Source organism: Vicia villosa, linkage group LG3 (assembly GCF_029867415.1).
Source record: "Vicia villosa cultivar HV-30 ecotype Madison, WI linkage group LG3, Vvil1.0, whole genome shotgun sequence".
NCBI classification, from domain to species: Eukaryota; Viridiplantae; Streptophyta; class Magnoliopsida; order Fabales; family Fabaceae; genus Vicia; species Vicia villosa.
Genome location: NC_081182.1, coordinates 54,585,135 through 54,603,732, shown reverse-complemented (window position 1 = coordinate 54,603,732; position 18,598 = coordinate 54,585,135). Strand labels below are relative to the sequence as shown.

The window sequence follows — 18,598 nt, the reverse complement described above, 5'->3', positions numbered from 1 at the left end:
ATGCTTTTGATTCCCACAAAAAAGAAGTGCAAAAACAAGAAGTGGAAGAAAACGAAGAAAAATTTATATGGAATTTCATCCAACATTCCTTACACGTTCAAACTACCGGTACCTTATGACAAGAGGCTTTGTGGTTCGAGTCATGGTTGGCTAGCCAAGGTGGATTCTAGTTCTAAAGTTACCCTTATAACACTCTTCAATCCTTTTAAAGATGCGGCAGTATCCATCACTTTACCACCCATCTACTTCGTGAATTTATATAGAAGAAGAAAACGTTATGAGTATGATGTGCATAAGGTTATTTTATCGGCTAATCCTACATTTAAGCCACATGATTATGTAGTTGTAGCCATTTACAGTATGCGTAAATGCCTTGCTTTCTTAAAAGCTGGACAAAAGAATTGGACTTATATTGATGATATTCACCGTCTCTTTAATGATGTTATATTCTACAAAGGTTTAGTCTATGCGGTGGGACTATGGAATAACATTGTCTCTTTTGATTTGTCTGATTTAAAGGATGGAAGAGTAGTTTCTAAAGTTGTTTCTTTGAAGAGGGATGATTATGCTGATCGAGTTTATCTTGTAAAATCATTAGAAGGAGACTTATGGCTTGTAAGAAAATTTATTGGGTATCATGGTGAAGAAGAAGAAGATGATGATGATGATGATGATGATGATGATGATGATGATATCGAGTATAGTAGTGGTACAAAAAGATTTGAAGTATATAATTTGGAATTGGATCTTCAAACGGGTGAACTTATACAAATGTCAAAAATTGATAGTTTAGGAGACAACGTCTTATTTGTGGGTGATAGTGATTCTATTGCTGTGTCAGCTTCATATTTTTCTAATTATCTTCAAAAGGATTCAATTTATTATACAGACGACTTTTACGAAGATACGCCACCTTATCCTAATGGACCATTTGATATGAAAATCTACAACGTAAAAGATAAAAGGTTCAGTCAACATTGCCCTTTTTACCATTGGTTTAAAGAAAATCCACCTGCAGTATGGGTTATTCCACCATTTCAATAGGATTGACAACTTCAAATTGAAATATATTATTTTGTTTTATTTTATTCCTTTTGAAATTTATTTGTTTATTTAAGTAAAAAGAAAGTATTTTATTTAATTATGTTATATTGCTCATGATAAGGATTTATGTGGATTGTATATACGAAGAGAATTTAAAATTTACATGTCTCCAACTTTATTTAGGGAAGCAAAATAAAATAAATATTTAGTTGGCTTAACTTTGTCCCTAAAAAGCATATCCTATTCAATGGAGAAGGAAATAAATACATATAGTTTATAAAGGAGAATGCTAGACGAAGCAATTATATGCATTTGCCGTGTTTATTCTGTTGCATCATTAGAAGATTTCTATGGCACCAATGTGTCAATTAGTATTCATCTTTATCCTCATTCCGAAAATTTTAGATATATCTAATGAGAAATCCGTGCGTATGCAGGATTCTGGTATGGACCGCGGATATGTCACTAGATTATTATAAAATTTCAAAACAATTATAAAATATCAAAATATTAAAAAAAATAAAAAATAAAAAATGAACCGGAAGATAATTGATTAAAATTTTAAAAACAAACATTCGTTACGAAAAACTATTAAACATAAATCTTGTAAAAAAGAGAATAATTTAAAATAATTAAGTTTAATTGTTGTATTAATTATTAAATTTTACATAATAATATTTAATATTGCATTCTTAATTATATTGATAACTATAATTTAAATGTTATTTAATTATATTTTTAATCCAATGTTAGTATATATAAAAGGACAAAACTTATGTACAATTATTTAGGTGTGGTTCTTGCTATTTTCCAATAAAAATATGACAAATATACTTAAATATCTTTTAGTGAGTGAAAATAGGAGAAATTTACATACGTGTAAGTAGAAATTATACACTTGTCATATTTTCATTACAAAATAGTAAGAACAACGCCTAAAGAATTGTATCTTAGTTTTGTCCTATATAAAAAACCAATATTTAAATATGAGAAAGATATATTTGAACTAAAAATATATCTTCCTATTAAATATAAAAGGAATGACGTATTTTGAAAAGAAAAATAAAATTATTATACTAAAATTGTTTTACATCAATAATATATATATATATATATATATATATATATATATATATATATATATATATATATATATATATATATATATTATATTAATTTGTGCGTATGCGCAGATTTTAGTATGATTATCCGTGCAGACACGGTACCCGTGCGAACGCACGAGTAATGGTATGAAACACGCATTTGTTTTCAGAATATAATAAAAATGAAATAAACGAAAAACAAAATTTAATCCATAAAACTTATTATTTTTTAAAAAGATATTAATAAATTGATGTGTGCGTGTGTGTGTATATATATATATATATATATATATATATATATATATATATATATATATATATATATATATATATATATATATATATATATATATATATTATTAATATATTTAATCAACACTATATTCTTTTTGAATATAAGTCTTATTTTTGTTTTGCCATTATTTATCAAAATATTGGTAAATAATTTCATATTTCCGTTATATTAACTATTGTGATGCATTTAAAAAAAATTGGTATATTAATTGTATAGAAAATGGAAAAACACATTTATGTAGTGGATAGTTATGAAGAGTAGTACTTAAAAAATCTATTAGGATTTTGTATTCCCTTATATAAATATGAAGAGTAGTACACATACAAATTATTCAATCAATATTCCCGAATGTAAGTTTGGTGTAGGGGTGTTCGCGGTGCGGTTTGGGCGGTTTTGACGAAAAAAATCATCCGAACCGCAAGAGAAAAAATCGTGCGGTTTGGTTTGGTTCGGTTGGCTTTTAAAAAAAATCCGAACCAAACCAAACCAAACTAATGCGGTTTGGTTCGGTTCGGTTGGTTCGGTTTTTTCAAATATTTTATTGAGCCATAATACACATATAGATGACAACATAATTTTGTATTTAGACATTCATACACTATCAAATAACAACAAAACTCGTCATATTTTGACAACAATTTGCCATTTAATATGTAAAAATTAAATTAGAAAAAAGTTGAATATTAAATATAAAATAATAACATAAAACAATATAAAAAATATTATAATGAAACAAAATAATATTAGAGACAAGAGATTAGTGAAGGTGAAAAAGAAAAAAAAGTGTTGAGAGATTAGAGAAGAAAATGTGCGATAAAAACGAAACTGAAATACGGATCATTTACATAAAAATAGAAGGTGAAAAAGAAAGAATATAAGAGAGTAGAGATTATAGAAGAAGAAGGAAGATGTATGTGGCAAAGAAGGTGCGATAATGTTATTAGAGATTTGAGAAGATCGGGACTAAAATTATATGTGTAAGGATGAGAAAATTGTTGGTAATCATAAGGCTAAGGTATAATAGGTTTAATTTTTGGTTGGATGTGAGTTAAGTAAAATTTAGGTTGTAACATAATGCGGTTTGATTCGGTTTGGTTTGGTTTACAAAATATAAACCGCAAACCGAACAAAACCGTGCGGTTTTGTTAAAAGATGACCCAAACTAATCCGAACCAAATGCGGTTTTTTACGGTTTCGATTTGGTTTGGTTTGGTTTGCGGTTTTCTATTGGATTGGTTTGGTTTTGATCACCCCTAGTTTGGTGGGTATTTGTGTTGTGACTCATGAAGTGAAAGAGTTAAAAGACTAAAGTTAGATTCTTGTAATTAAGAACATATTAACATAACAACTAATATACTAATCGTTTTTAAAATAATACAATATTAATCTAAATAATAAATCATAGTGTGTAAAAATAAATCATAAAATACTCTTCAACTTCTCATTTCAATTGAATTATGTGAAAGTAGAAGCGTCTAAGAGCTTTCTTTTGTTTTGTTTCATGGTGTCTCATTTCAATTTAATTCATACTATTAAAGTAAAACTACTCGGTGTCTTCTCATTTCTCACACTATGATTCATTTGTTATTTATAAATATATTCGATAAAAAAAAGAACTTATACATGTGTGTATAAGTAAAACAAGTATGTTGGCAGACGGGTGTGCGTGACCTGGCGAGTCATAGGCGAGTAGTTTTAGAAATAACTAGCAAATGAGACACCAATAATAAATATCAATTCATAATTATGTTCAAAGAGAACAACATTACTCAATAACACTAAACATACATTCCCATTGTAAATTAAACATTTTGTGTTGTATTAATTCATCTCCAACATGAATATCAACAAAACATGACAACAATAATAGAAATATTAACAACAATGTTACTCACATCATCATCAGTACAATCTCTTTGATCATAAAGAGCTTGTTTCTTTTTGTTCTCAAGAATGAAAATAACTTTTTTCAATTTGCTGGGATTTTTCTTTAACGTGTTGTATGAACACTCAAAATTACATCTAGAAACACTAAAAAGCTAACGACTCAAAAATTAATAATATCATGGTTATGCCATTGATGGCCATTGAAATGTACTTAGCATCAAAATTTGGATAAAATATTTCCTTTTATGAAGTTAACACCCGATTCATCTTCTTGTTGTTTTAAAATTATCAAATCAACTTTAAGAAATTTAAGTTAAGGCCAAATGAGTCTTTCACTCTTTCCATGTATTCCTAGTCGTCTGTAGAGTTTAGTTTTTTTTTTTTATAAGCAAAGTATATTAAACAAGCACAAGGGGTGCTAACCCACGATTACAAAAGAGAGTAGTCTAAACCACTCTAAATTCCAACTAAAGCGGAAAAAAACCGGAACCACAAAAAACACTACCCAAACAAAGATTAAAAACAAAGCATCGGGTTTATACACCACTCCTCCCAACTAGAAGCTTCTTTCAAATTATAAGAAGAAAGAAACCATTCCCACGACACCAACTTCAACAACCCGACCATATCAAAGCTACTCACATCAACTCTATTGAAAATAACCGCGTTTCTACAAACCCAAATACCCCAACAAAAAGCCATGCCGAAAAGCCATCTAGTGTGAAATTTAAACTTTAATCTACACATAGCTTCCAAGCAACAAAGACGATTAAAAAGATTACCCGATAAAGAGTTGACGTCAATGCGAAGCCAATCACAAAACTTTGTCCACCAAAGGGAAGAAACCGAGCACGAAGCAAAAAGATGATCCACATTTTCTTCCTCCAAACCACAAAACGGACAAAAAAGAAGAGCCGAATCCACCAAAATCTTCCTCCTAGCCAAGTTCATCTTTGTAGGAATCTTATTCAAAATAAGTCTCCAACCAAAAATTAACACCTTACTTGGAAGTTTGGTTTTCCAAAATCCTTTCAAAGCCTTCAAACGACAATCATCAAGATTTGACACTCCACCCTTGCCTTCCATAATCATTTGATAAGCGACCTTAACCGAATATCCCGATGAGTTCCTCCACCAAACGAAAGAATCTTCCTTCTCCACCACCGGCGCTTTCCCTTCTAACACCGGTAAAAGAGACCCAACCGTAATACCATCCACCTCCCCATTAAAAGCTTCGACAAAATTAATGCGCCATTCCCATATTCCGGAAATCCAAAAACCGTTATCGCTCACTTTTGAACAACAAGGATCGGCTACACGAAAAAGAGAAGGGAACCTATCACAAAGAGGAGTTCCACCCAACCAACGATCATTCCAAAAGTCTAAATCGTCACCGTTACCAAGCTTGCAAATAATTGAAGATGGGAACCAATTTTCCAAAGGACCAACTCCACCCGAACCAACCACACAAATGTCCTTCCACCAAAGAGAGACCTTTTTTCTTCCATGGGACACCGAATTTGAAAGCATTGATCTAACTATGTCACCGTACCTGCAAGAAAGAATGTTAGTCCATAAAGTATGTTTCTCATTCAAGATCCTCCACCGCCATTTACTAAGTAACGCCTCATTGAACATCCCACAATGTTTCACTCCTAAACCTCCCTCCTTCTTCGAAAGACACACCGTCTTCCAACCGACCCAATTCACCTTCTTCTCCCCACTCACACCACCCCAAAGAAAGCCTCTTTGAATATTGATCATCTCCTTAATCACCACTTTAGGAGCCTTATAAAAAGAGAAGAGATAAAGAGGGATACTAGACAAGACCGAATTCAAAAGAACCACTCTCCCACCAATAGACAATTGTTTAAATCTCCAAGACTCCAATCGTCTACGGAGTTTGGAAATGACCGGTTTCCACATCTCCCGCCTCCTATGATTAACACCCACCGGAATTCCAAGGAACGAAAAATGAGAGGAGCCCACCACACAATTAAGAAAAGTCGAAGCCGATTGAACCACATCCGCTCCCAAATTTATACCCACCATCCTACTCTTCGAAAGGTTCACACGAAGGCCGGATACCAATTCAAAACCCCTTAGAATTGCCTTAATGCTCCAAAGATTATTCCTCGAACCATCTCCAATCAAAAGCGTGTCATCCGCAAATTGAAGAATTTCAAAATGCAAATGATGGCCAACTTTGAATCCTACATAATCACCCACATTCGAAGCATTAGACATCATAACCGAAAGCCCTTCCGCGACTAGAAGAAAAAGAAAGGGTGAAAGTGGGTCCCCTTGTCGAAGACCCCTAGAAACAAAAAAATCTTTAGTCGGGCTACCATTGACAAGAATCGACATCGAACTATTAAAGACTAGAGCTTCCATCCACCTCATCCACCTACTACCAAAACCCATTCTTCTCAACAAGAATCTCAAATAATCCCAAGAAACACAATCATAAGCTTTCTCAAAATCCACCTTCACCAACATACACTCCATCTTAAGTCTTTTTGCCATATCCAAAATCTCATTTAAAACAACTACTCCATCAAGCATGTTTCTTCCCGGGATGAACACCGATTGGCGTTTCGAGACTAACAAACCGATCACCTTCTTCAACCTATGAGCGAGAAGCTTTGAGAAAATACGGTATAGGCTTCCGATTAGACAAATCGGCCTAAACTCATCTAAATTACAAGGATTCTCCACTTTCGGGATTAAAGCAAGAAAAGACGCCGTGACCGCCTTAGGAAGAGTGGCATAATCAAAAAATTCCTTCACACAATTCATAACGTCCCTTTTCAAAAAAGGCCAACACACCTTGTAAAAACACATATTAAAACCATCGGGACCCGGACTCTTCTCTCCATCCGCACTCCAAATGACATCCCTCACTTCCTCCTCCGAGAACGGCACCTCAAGGTTCAACGCATCACACACAGGTAAACTCGCAAAAACCCCACCTTCCAAAACCGGCCTAGTGAAGGAAGTTTCAGAAAACCTCCTCTCAAAATGCCCTTTCACCTCCTCCTTCACCGCTGTCACATCCTCAATCCAACCCTCTGCCATATCAAGACCCGCCAATGAATTCCTTCTATTCCGAACTTTCACGGCTTTATGAAAAAAGCGGGTATTGGAATCACCCTCCTTAAGCCAAAGAGCTCGCGCCTTTTGCCTAAGGAAACTCTCTTTTTGGTGCACCGCATCCCACACCCTCTTAGAGACCAACGACCGATTAACCGCCATGGCTTCCATATCAACCGGGTTATCACCTTCAACAATAAAATCCAAAGCATTTAACTCTTTGAAAGCTTCCTCCTCTTGAAAATCAAGAAACCCAAAAACCTCCCTATTCCAAACCCTTAACTTTCCATGTAAAAACTTCAGCTTCTCCTTGAAAGAATAAATTGCTCTATTACCAGTAGGAGCCAGACTCCACATTTCTTCAGCAAAAGAAAAGAATTCAGAGTGTTTAGTCCAAGCATTAAAAAATTTAAAAGGCAAAGGCCCCCAATTGCGATAATTCCCCTTAAACCAAATGGGACAATGATCCGAAAGCTCCCTACTGCCAATAACCTGACACTCCACTTTCCATAAAACCAATAATTCTTTAGAAAATAGAAAACGGTCGATACGACTACTCGACGAACCATCCAAGCTAAACCACGAAAACTTTCTCCCCACTGCTCCCACATCTTCCACCTCCAAATTGCTCATGAAAAGATTAAACTCCTGCATCTCTCTAAAGTTAACAGAACTGAGGCAGCCCCTCCTCTCGGCCTCCGATTTTACAGCATTAAAATCCCCTCCGACACACCACTCCCCCACCGGAAATCTCGCCTTGAAATCCAATAACTCTCTCCAAAACCTCCTCTTCTTCTGTAAACAACAGGCAGCATACACATTTATCACATAAATATTCACTCTTTCCACAAAAAATTCAAGCCCAGAAAACCCTCCCCCACAAAACTAAAGTTCAACTCAAATAATCCTTTACGCCACAGAGTAATCGATCCCCCTGATCTGCCAACAGACGGTTTGGCGCACCACTCGACATCCGAGCCTCCCCATAATTCAAAAATCAGCTGCTCGTCAACACACTGTAACTTAGTTTCTTGAATGAGACACAGATCAAAACACTCCTTCCTAACAAACTGACTGAAACGCTTCCTCTTAATCCTAGAACCACATCCCCTCAGATTGTATGAAATAGCATTCATAGAGAAACAGATGAAGGTACTACCTGCTGAGATATAGAAATGCCATCCCTAATCTCAAAATCTTGAATCGCCTTCTCATAGCCACCACCGAGTTTGTGACCAACAACACCGTACGCCGCTGCCTTCGACCAAAGTTTACTAGCCATCTTCTCTGGAAAACTGTTTTTGAATCTATCATTTGCTTTCACCAAGCAAGAGTCTGAAATCGCTTCAGTGGAAATAGTGGCAGAACAACCCATCTCTGGCGTTGACGGAGCCGACAATGGAACCTTGGACTGAGTGTTGGACCGCGCCTGTCGCCGGAGAGGTTCATAAAACGGCTTCAAAATATTCAGCAAAGATTCATCTACAAAATCCCCAACGTGAGCATCCTGTCCCGAAATACCCTTGTCACAAACAAGCTTCACGCTGAGAGGAGCATCCAAAAAGGGATTAATTTCTGCAGATTGGGCTTTGCACAAAACCGGCCCAATCCCCTTCACAGCCAAGTCAAATTGGCACACCACCTCTGAAACCACTTTACGCACCTCCCTCCTTTTCTTCCTGGCCACGTGCCCCCTCCCTTCAAAACCTGACCCCACACCTTCTTTTAACCTAGTCAACTCAGCAGCCTCTACACCTGGCACCTTTCCACTAGCCCCCACAGAAACCCCATGCTGATTTCCTAAAACCATGCAACGTCCTTTCTCCCCCAACAAGCCAGACGCAGAAGTTTCCGAAACCATGCAAGTAGTCACATCATCATTAATATTGGCATTAAAAGTAGCAAACTTTGGTTCCCTCTCCAAACACAACCCTCCGCCATCAACCTCCTGCACCGCTACGCTGCCACCCTCCTCCTCCTCCACCTCTACCCCGAAAGCACGACCCACATCTTCTTCTAAAAATTCCCCCGAAGCCACCGAGGAAGAAGAATCGTCCTCCTCCTGATGATTAGAAACAGTACAAACCCGAAGAGGGCCTTGAGTATCCTCCACCACCTTAATCCTCAAAACCACCCCCGCAATCTTGACCGACAAAGTTTCGCTAATTAGAGAGAAACAAGACGTCCTGATCAAACACCTAGCCACATCCATCCTGTGCTGTGCAAGAGTAACATCATCCGCTCTAATAAACGCACCGAAGGGCAAAGAGATGAACTTAAAAAAATCTTCAGTCCACACATTGCAAGGGATGCCAAAGATCTTAACCCACGTAACCCTTTCATCATCAACAATCCCCGACTCCCATCTTTTGACCTCTAAAAACCATCTATCCAGCCATGAAGCTCCACTCTCCACCAGGCTGACAAGCTCCTTACCTTCACCCCTCTCTTCCAGCAGACATAACCGCGCTCCCAAAGGCGTCACTTTGACCCCAAAGAACCCCTCCAAGTCAAACACCTCTTGAACCTTAAAAGTCAAACCCGCCGTCACCACCCTACCCACAAAAGCCTTACTAAACCTTCTAGTGTCTTCTTCAGCAACAGCATCAAAAACAAGCTGAGTTCGATGGCCCGAACCCACCCCCTCCGCCAGCTCCTCTTTCCTCACCACACCAGCGTAGGATCTCTTGTTCCTAAACCCAGAGGCAGGAACGGAATTCCTGACCGGTTTACCCAACTTATCAAGAAGAAACTTTACTTGTTGTTTCTCCTTCGAAGCCCGTTGAAATCTTGGGACGTTAACGAATAACTTCTGTTTACCCACAAAAATGTTGTCAAGCTTGACAGCCAACAACGGAACATCATCCACACCAAAAAACCGAACAAAACCGAAACGATGGCCATGTTTGTTTCTCCTCTGGGGAATAAACACCTCATCAACCTCCCCATGTTCCTCAAAAAGCTCAAACAACTCCTTAGCCTTCATCTTCTCCGGAAAAGAGGTCACATAAAAGGAAGAAGATAGCCGAGAAGCATCTCTCCGACCCTTATGTGCCAAATCCCACCGCTTTCCTTTGCTACCTGACGCCTTCCTCCCACTCACACGAACCCACGGCTGCGCCTCCACGCCTTCCTCCGAAAGTCAACCCAACCCCCTCCATCTCTCTCCTCTCTCCTCTCTCCTCTCTCATAGTGAAAGAGAGTAATACCATATAAAGATTATTCATATCAAAGATAAAGAAGAAGAAAAAAAATAGTCTGTGGAGTTCATTGTTATTTCTATCAATGCACTATGCAGTAAACATTCAAATATATTCTATTGTTGACTTATCAATCTCCCTAGAAAAAAGTTGAGAAATCCAAAGTCGTATAACCTCTAGACTAATATTGTGATCAATTATAAATAATAGATAAATATAAATTATAGCATATATTAAGAGAACAAAGAATGAGAGAAATATTACTCTCATTGTTGTCTAAAATTTCCAAAGTATATGTTAATCGTTTAAGGGATGTTTAAATCGGGAAACAACTAACGGTAGTGACATTTTTGTTAAACTTAATTGAATGGTCTAATTGATCACGATTCATTTAGTTACAAAATTGAATTAAATAATTCATCAATAGTTAGTGTTTAATACAATTGATCATAATATAATTAACTAATAATTAATTTTTTCAATTCAAATTTGATTAATTAAATAATTAATCTAATAATCTCCACTTGACAATAATTAATTATTAAAAAATAATAATTTTAATTTTAGATTAATAAGTATGGTAAAAACATTAATCAATTAAAAGAAAAGTTAATTTTAACATTGTGAAAATTGTATATGATAAGAAAAACAAATCATACATGTTAAGAACTTATAATTTATATAAGGAATGATGAATTTACTGTAACATATTTACAAAAATAAGTTATTAAAAAATGACTCAAACATATCAATATGTTAATTATAAACTCCAGCTAACTCAAAATATCACAAAACTTACTCCAAAACTTACTCCAGCTAACTCAATATGTTAATCATAAAATGATTCTAATGAATTTTAAATTAAAGGTTGTAAAATATCCATATAGGTTTAATAGTGATTACATATAGACATAATATCCTATTACGAAATTTATTATATTTAATCATAAGGACCTTCATAACAAAAAATCACGCGTGATTGGAGTATTGATATTACATTTGTACTTTAATATTGCATACTAAAAAATTATTACTCCTTTTATATATATATATATATATATATATATATATATATATATATATATATATATATATATATATATATATATATATATATATATATATATATATATATATATATATATATATAAAATAGAACGAGACTTCTTAGAGTTAATGTGTATTTTGAAGTCTTCTTAGAATATGTCATATGTTATAGTGACCATAAGAATATACAAAAATATCATAATAATAATTTAAATATTTTAATTATATGAAAATGAAGACTAACTAATTAAGGGACACACTTTAAATCCTAGTAACTACAATTGATGTTTTATTTTTTTATAATGTCGTCATTCTTTTTTAATTAAATATTAAGTCATCTATTTGTTTGGTTATCCTACAGATTGAGGGAAAAGATAACTCAATTTTGTCTTTAAAAATATCCGTTCATTAAGTTTTGCTTTAATCTAACTCATTTGCTGCCACTCAAATTTGTAAACGTCATTCTCTTACATGGATTGCAAGACAGAAAAATATTTAATGTTTCTTAATTAATTAGGAAATATTTTAAAGATGTGTTGTTGTTTTTATTTTTGTTGTTGCTATTGTAATTGTTATTGTTACATTCGTTCATTGAAGAAACAAATTTTACGTACTTACAAAATATTTTTCTGCCCTTGCATTCTATCTCACAGAATAATATTTACTCCACCTTTCCAATCCATTCTTATATTTGGAAATAATTTATCAATATTGTCATCTAAGGAAAAAATTTAATGATTTAATTCTTTTCATAACTGACAATATTGAGAAGTTTATTCGTAATCATACTTAAAAATATTGTAACCCCAATAGAAATGGTGGATGGTAAAAAATATGTAAATGATATACCTTACAATTTACCATTTTTTCTAGGTCTGCAATAGAAGTAATTTATTCTCTCAGGTGAGCTTAAAATCGAGGGGAAACATCATTGTTTTATTTTATTTTTTATTTAAAAAAGAATTAACTCGTTACATTGAGTGTTCATAAATATCCAAGGGAAAAAGTGTCATAGTTTTGTCCATAAATGAATCTCTGTCATGGCAAACATATTAATCCAAAAGAAATATTAGTGATCCACGTGAAACCAGCAAGACAACCAATCAGAATGTGAATGCCAAAATTATATATCTTGGAAGCTATATTATGAAACACAAATTAAATATTGATAATAAAAACATTACACTACTACGGAAAGAACATTTAACCATGGTTGAGAGAAGGATATTACAACGGGTGGAGGTTCGTGGTGAAGTAGAGTGGGGTCGTAAATGCGCTCTTTACCACAACGGACTGGAAGCTGTGGTAAAAACATTGTAGCGCTTTACGTATCGCCATAGTTTATTATAAAAACTATAGTAATAGGTAGAGGTTATAGGTTCCATTCTCAAGCCAACATTCACTACTACAAAAAAACTCATTTAACCTCGGACACAAATTCGACATAACTTGGGTTACAGAGTCAGAGTAACGAAGGGCATCATGATAACTTGCCACTTAACCCCTCGATTTTTTAATAACCGAGGGAATAGTTGAAATGGTCATTGGTTCAATCCCCAGCAATATCTTTATTATATATTCAAAAATAGCGCCACATACCTCTCGATTTATGACCAAAACCAAGGAGAAAAAAATATTTAAAAAAAAAAACAAATTACATTGCTTACACATAACATTTATAAATTAATTTGTTTACAAACTATTTTGTTTACAAAGAATATTACATCGTTTACACTGAATATTAAAGTAAAAAAATATGAAACAAATTTTGATCCTGATTCATCGTCATCACTTTCAGTGAAGATAAGATACTAAATCTTCAAATCATTCAATTTTGGGGAAGATTAAATGTTGGATTAAAGTATATTATCAATGGCTTTTGCTTGCATTTGTTTCTGATATAAAACAAAAAAGATTAGATAAGGAAAATAAATATTTCGTTATATGATTATTTGTAAACTTATTTGGAGCGTCTACTTATAAGTTTGGTTCAGTGTAAAACTTTATTAATTTACGCTTTTCTAGTAAAATATGATTATCTAATCCTTCAGTTATTATAGAAACTGAAGGAATATATCATTACAAATAAAAATAAATATACCACTTTTAATGAAATAAAACATAATATGCATTTGATGGGATTTGAAGTATGTCTTGAATTATTTTTCTCCTTGATTTTATTTAGAAACTAGGGGAATATGTGGTATTTATTTTTTAAAAATGAAACATGGTGGACCATGGCATTATACCTCAGTTTTTTTTGTTGGGTGAGGTCACTACAACAAATAACATTTTTCATGACGAAGCTTTCACAACGTACGAAACAAAATCGCGGATACATATGAACAGAACGAGTTATTTTATTTAAAAATAAATATTAATAAAACAGTTACCTCTAATATTTATAAATCCGACATAAATATATGCAAAGATTTGAGGTTTGCTTCTCAACTCCTAATATTGAATTTTATATATGGAACCAAAAAGGCGTCATTATGTTTTCTAGATTTTACACCGGATATGTTACTTTGGTTTTTATGAAAAACGAGATAAATACTCCCTAATTTTTATCCTTTTAACGACTAAAAAGGCGTATTTTTTATATATTTTACGTTGGCTAATCTACCTCGGTTTTTTAAGTTTAACCGATATAAATTTTCTTTTAATTTTGACTCCCATGTCCATCTAATTCAATTTTCGAGCCCTAACGAAAGAACACTTCTTCTCTAAGGAGTTCATCCAACGAAAGAACAATTCTTCTCCAAGGAATTTCACCAACGAAAGAACATTCTTCTCCGAGGAGCTTCGCGGTATGTTCTTGTTGTTCTCCATTATTGTTGTTCTCTGCGCATTGTTTTATTGTTGTTGTTGTTGAGAAGCTATATTTTTTTTACTCTTTTTTGTTTTATTTTCATAAGCTTTATTTGATTATGGAATGTAGTTGGATGAAAGCCAATAGATTAAGTAGTGATTATGAGAAAGGATTGTTACAATTTCTTGATTTCGTGGATAAAAGCATTCCTAACAACAATGGGATTTTTTGGTGTCCTTGTATGAATTGCTATAATACGCAAAAACATCCAAGGGATGTTATATTCAATCTTTATGGTGGTGATGGAATTATTCAAAATTACACGAAATGGGAATGGCATGGTGAGGGGACAAAAAATAGACCTTTGTCACAAACAGTTGAAGATGATGAATGTATGACTGATAATCTAGAAGACATCATTCGTGATATTGGAGTCGATGCTTTCAAGAAAGCTTATATGCTCTATACTTTTCAAAGAGACACAGAAGATTCGTTGTACCAGGATGTAAAGGTTTTACAAGATTGTCAGATGTGTTAAGACTATTTAATCTTAAGGAAAGAGGTGGGTGGATGGATAAGAGTTTCACTAAATTGCTTGAATTGTTGAAATAAATGCTTCCTAAAGATCACACGTTGCACGAGTTCCCGAGATGTGGGGTATCGTGTGTTAATATATAAAACTGAAGTCTTTGTATTCCGATTGTCAACCAAATTATATGCAAGAGATTTATGAATGTCGAAGGAATTTGAGTTGGTGATATAGATACTATGGTGCTTTCGAAGGCTTCAATTTCAATAAAGGGCATATGTTATAATATATTCAAAAATGCATTTGGAAAAGACATTCTAAGAAGTCATGCAAATAGTCAAATATTGACATATTGCATCGATCAAGCAAACAACTCCTACAAGGAAGTTATCAGAAGTTATTAAAAGTAGTTATCTAAAGGGACATGTGTCAATTTTAGATTAATGAAGTTATTAAATAAGACACTAATCAAAATATTAGATGTTGTAAGTTATTTCCTTTTTTCTATAAATATTTGTAATTACTATGTATTAGGGGTTGGATCCTATTTTCTGAAAAACTTTGTAACATCCATGCCACGGGGAAAACAAGTTCAGGGATGGACAGAGATGGATTCCGACCATCCTTTACATTTTCAACCAATTTAAGATCGTTTTGTTTATTTTCCTTTTTCTCTTGTAATTCTACATTTCTTTTCATTTTCTTTATTTTTATTTCTTTTGAATGCTCACTTTAGTGTTATTTCTTTTTAAGTTGCCATAAGACAACTTGTCTTATAAAAGTTATTGGAAGCATTTCTAACACTAATAAGAACATGATTTTGTTCTTAAAGAATGCATGAAGTAATATCATAAATCGCAAGACTTGAACGAATATTGTAAAAATACTTTTATCCAATCCTGTAGTGTTGATGGATAATGATTTTTACATTACCAAAAATCGGTGTAAACATCGCGCTACAAACAGAAGGACAACGTTGTTGATGACGACGAGATTATAGTACCTACCGATTATTCTAAGGTTCAAGAGATTCTTTTCTAATGTTAGTGACACCAAGAATACTAGATTCCATGCAGATGAAAGAGTGTGTGATGGAAAAATTTCCCATGTAGTTGATTCATTACAATGGAAGAAAATTGATTTCTTGTTTCCAGATTTTGCTAATTAATCGAGGAACCTTAGGCTTAGACTTTCCACTGATGGAATGAACCCTTTTTGCAATTTGAGTACTAACCATATGTCATGGTCTGTTCTTCTTTTAATTTACAACCTATGTCCATGGTTGTGCATGAAGCGCGAGTATATGATGTTATCGATGATGATTTCGGGTCCAAAATAGCCAGGGAACAACATAGATGTTTATTTATCGCTATTGATTGAATATTTAAGAATTTTATGGGAGGAAGGTGTTGATGTTAATGATGCGTATATAGGTTATAACTTTAAGTTATGTGCCATGTTGTTTTGCACAATCAATGACTTTCCTACATACGGTAATTTGTGTGGGTAAAACGTCAAGGGTCATAAAGTGTGTCCTATATGTGAAGTTGATACAAATCACCATTGATAACCAAAAGGAAAAAAGACAGTTTATCTTGAGAATCAAAGATTTCTAAGCCCTAATCATTTGTATCTTAGATTGTGCAAGACTTTTAATGGAGAGCAGGAGTATGGTATCGGGCCAAAACCCTTAACCAAGAAGGAAGTTTATAGAAGACAACAACACATTAAAATTGTATTTGGAAAGAAACAAAAAAAGCCCATGGAGAAAAATTATTTGAAAAAGAAGTCGGTGTTCTTTGATCTTCCATATTGGACAAGTCTTGATGTAAGACATTGTCTTGATGTGATGCACGTGGAGAAAAATGTATGTGATAGTTTAATTGGAACATTTCTCAAGTTAAAGCAAGATAAAAGATACTAAAAAATCACACGAAAATATGGTTGTGATGGGTATATGATCGGTGGTTTTTACACATTTATTTATCGATTGATTTTTGTTATCTTTGAATTATTTAGTAAAGCATTTTACCTCTTTCTTCTGCATTTTATGTGTGGTATTGTGCTTTAATATTGTTATGCTCATATGGAGAAATTGGAATAAATCAGTGCAAAACTCATAGTTTCGAAGGAAGTTCAGAAAGCATGTTTCAGGAGGCCTAACACGGGTGGCCGTGTTGCTCAACACGAATCCTGTCAGGAAGAGATCTGGGTGCGTATTTTTCAAAGAAAGGAAGTCAGTGGTGCAACACGGGTACCCGTGTTGCCCAACACGACCTGTGTTGCAAGTCCTGGGACCAAAACAAGAAAATAGATAGAACAGAGGGCCAACACGGGTGCATGTGTTGCCTAACACGACCTGTATTGGGTGATGGCGCTGATTTTAGTGATCTTTCATATTTTGTTCCGTATTTGGCCCGCAAGGATGTTTTTGGTATTTCCAACCAACCTAAATAAGTCTGCACTATTTAGAGGAGTTTTGACGAGGAATTAGGGGATCTTTTTGGCACACGAAGAAATACACGATTGAGGAGTGAAGCCTATGCAATTGGAGAAGAACGAAGAACTTTCATGAGCGGAAGCAATTGAAGATCAAAGTTCATCATCTAGATTGTAATGTCTTTATTTGAAATTTATGTAATTTTTGTGAATGATATGAGTAGCTAAACCCCCCCCCCCCCCATTCTAGGGGGTGTCCCTGATTAACATTTGTGATGATTTTGAATTCTGAATGTCAATAATATATTTATCTTTCAAGTTCAATTTAATGGTATAAGGTTTTTAACACTTACCTCGTCGGACCAACAGGACTGATATATGACTAACAATTAGGATGGACCTCCATTGTTAGGGTTTTTATATCATTAGACTATAGTAGATATTACCTACGACTAAGGATACCCTATAGTAGCCAGAATATTCTTGATAATTCAAAGGCTTAATTTCATCTTAATTCGCTAAGGAATTAGGCTTTAGGATGAATGTTCAAAGGTTTGCCCACTAAGGACTTAGGAGCAAACACCCTTAAGAATCGGTAGTAGATAAGTTGGATTTTGTTAGTGAAACAAGGGTTCAGAATTGTTACATGTTAATTCACACACCTACCCTGACATGTTACTCATATTTGGCCAAATCAACCTTTTAAGCTTATTTGCAATTTAATTCATAATTTTCCAAACCAAAACCCCCAAGGCTTTTTTTTTAATTGAAATGAAACACAACTCTATAGCATCACGCAGTCCTTGAGATCGATACTTTGGGATTTTCCATTATTACTACATTGGCGAAATAGTACACTTGGTATTTTACCGATCAAGTTTTTGGCGCCGTTGTCGGGGACTGCCGTAATATAGAGTTTTTAGTTTAGTTCAATTGAAATTTTGTTGCTCTGCAACTAAAATTTTATTTTTCTGCATTTGTTTATAAATTATTCCTCATTCTAATCGTCGTCTAATTTGTTTATGCGAGGTAAGGCCTCAGCTGAATTTCTTTTTGACGCAGAAATTGAAAGAACTTTGCACGCAAAGCGTAAACAAGATCGTCTGAGTAAACTGGAATCCGAAGAAGAAGTTGTTTCAGTTCATTCAG

General features: G+C 34.1%; 1 protein-coding gene across 1 annotated transcript; it reads left to right on the top strand.

Annotated features, from left to right (window-relative positions):
• Positions 1-1,044, top strand: LOC131658073 (uncharacterized). The gene is made up of 2 exons (XM_058927408.1): positions 1-640; positions 842-1,044. Exons 1-2 carry the CDS (start codon positions 1-3, stop codon positions 1,042-1,044), a joined length of 843 nt encoding a protein of 280 aa, XP_058783391.1.
• The last annotated feature ends 17,554 nt before the right edge of the window (positions 1,045-18,598 follow it).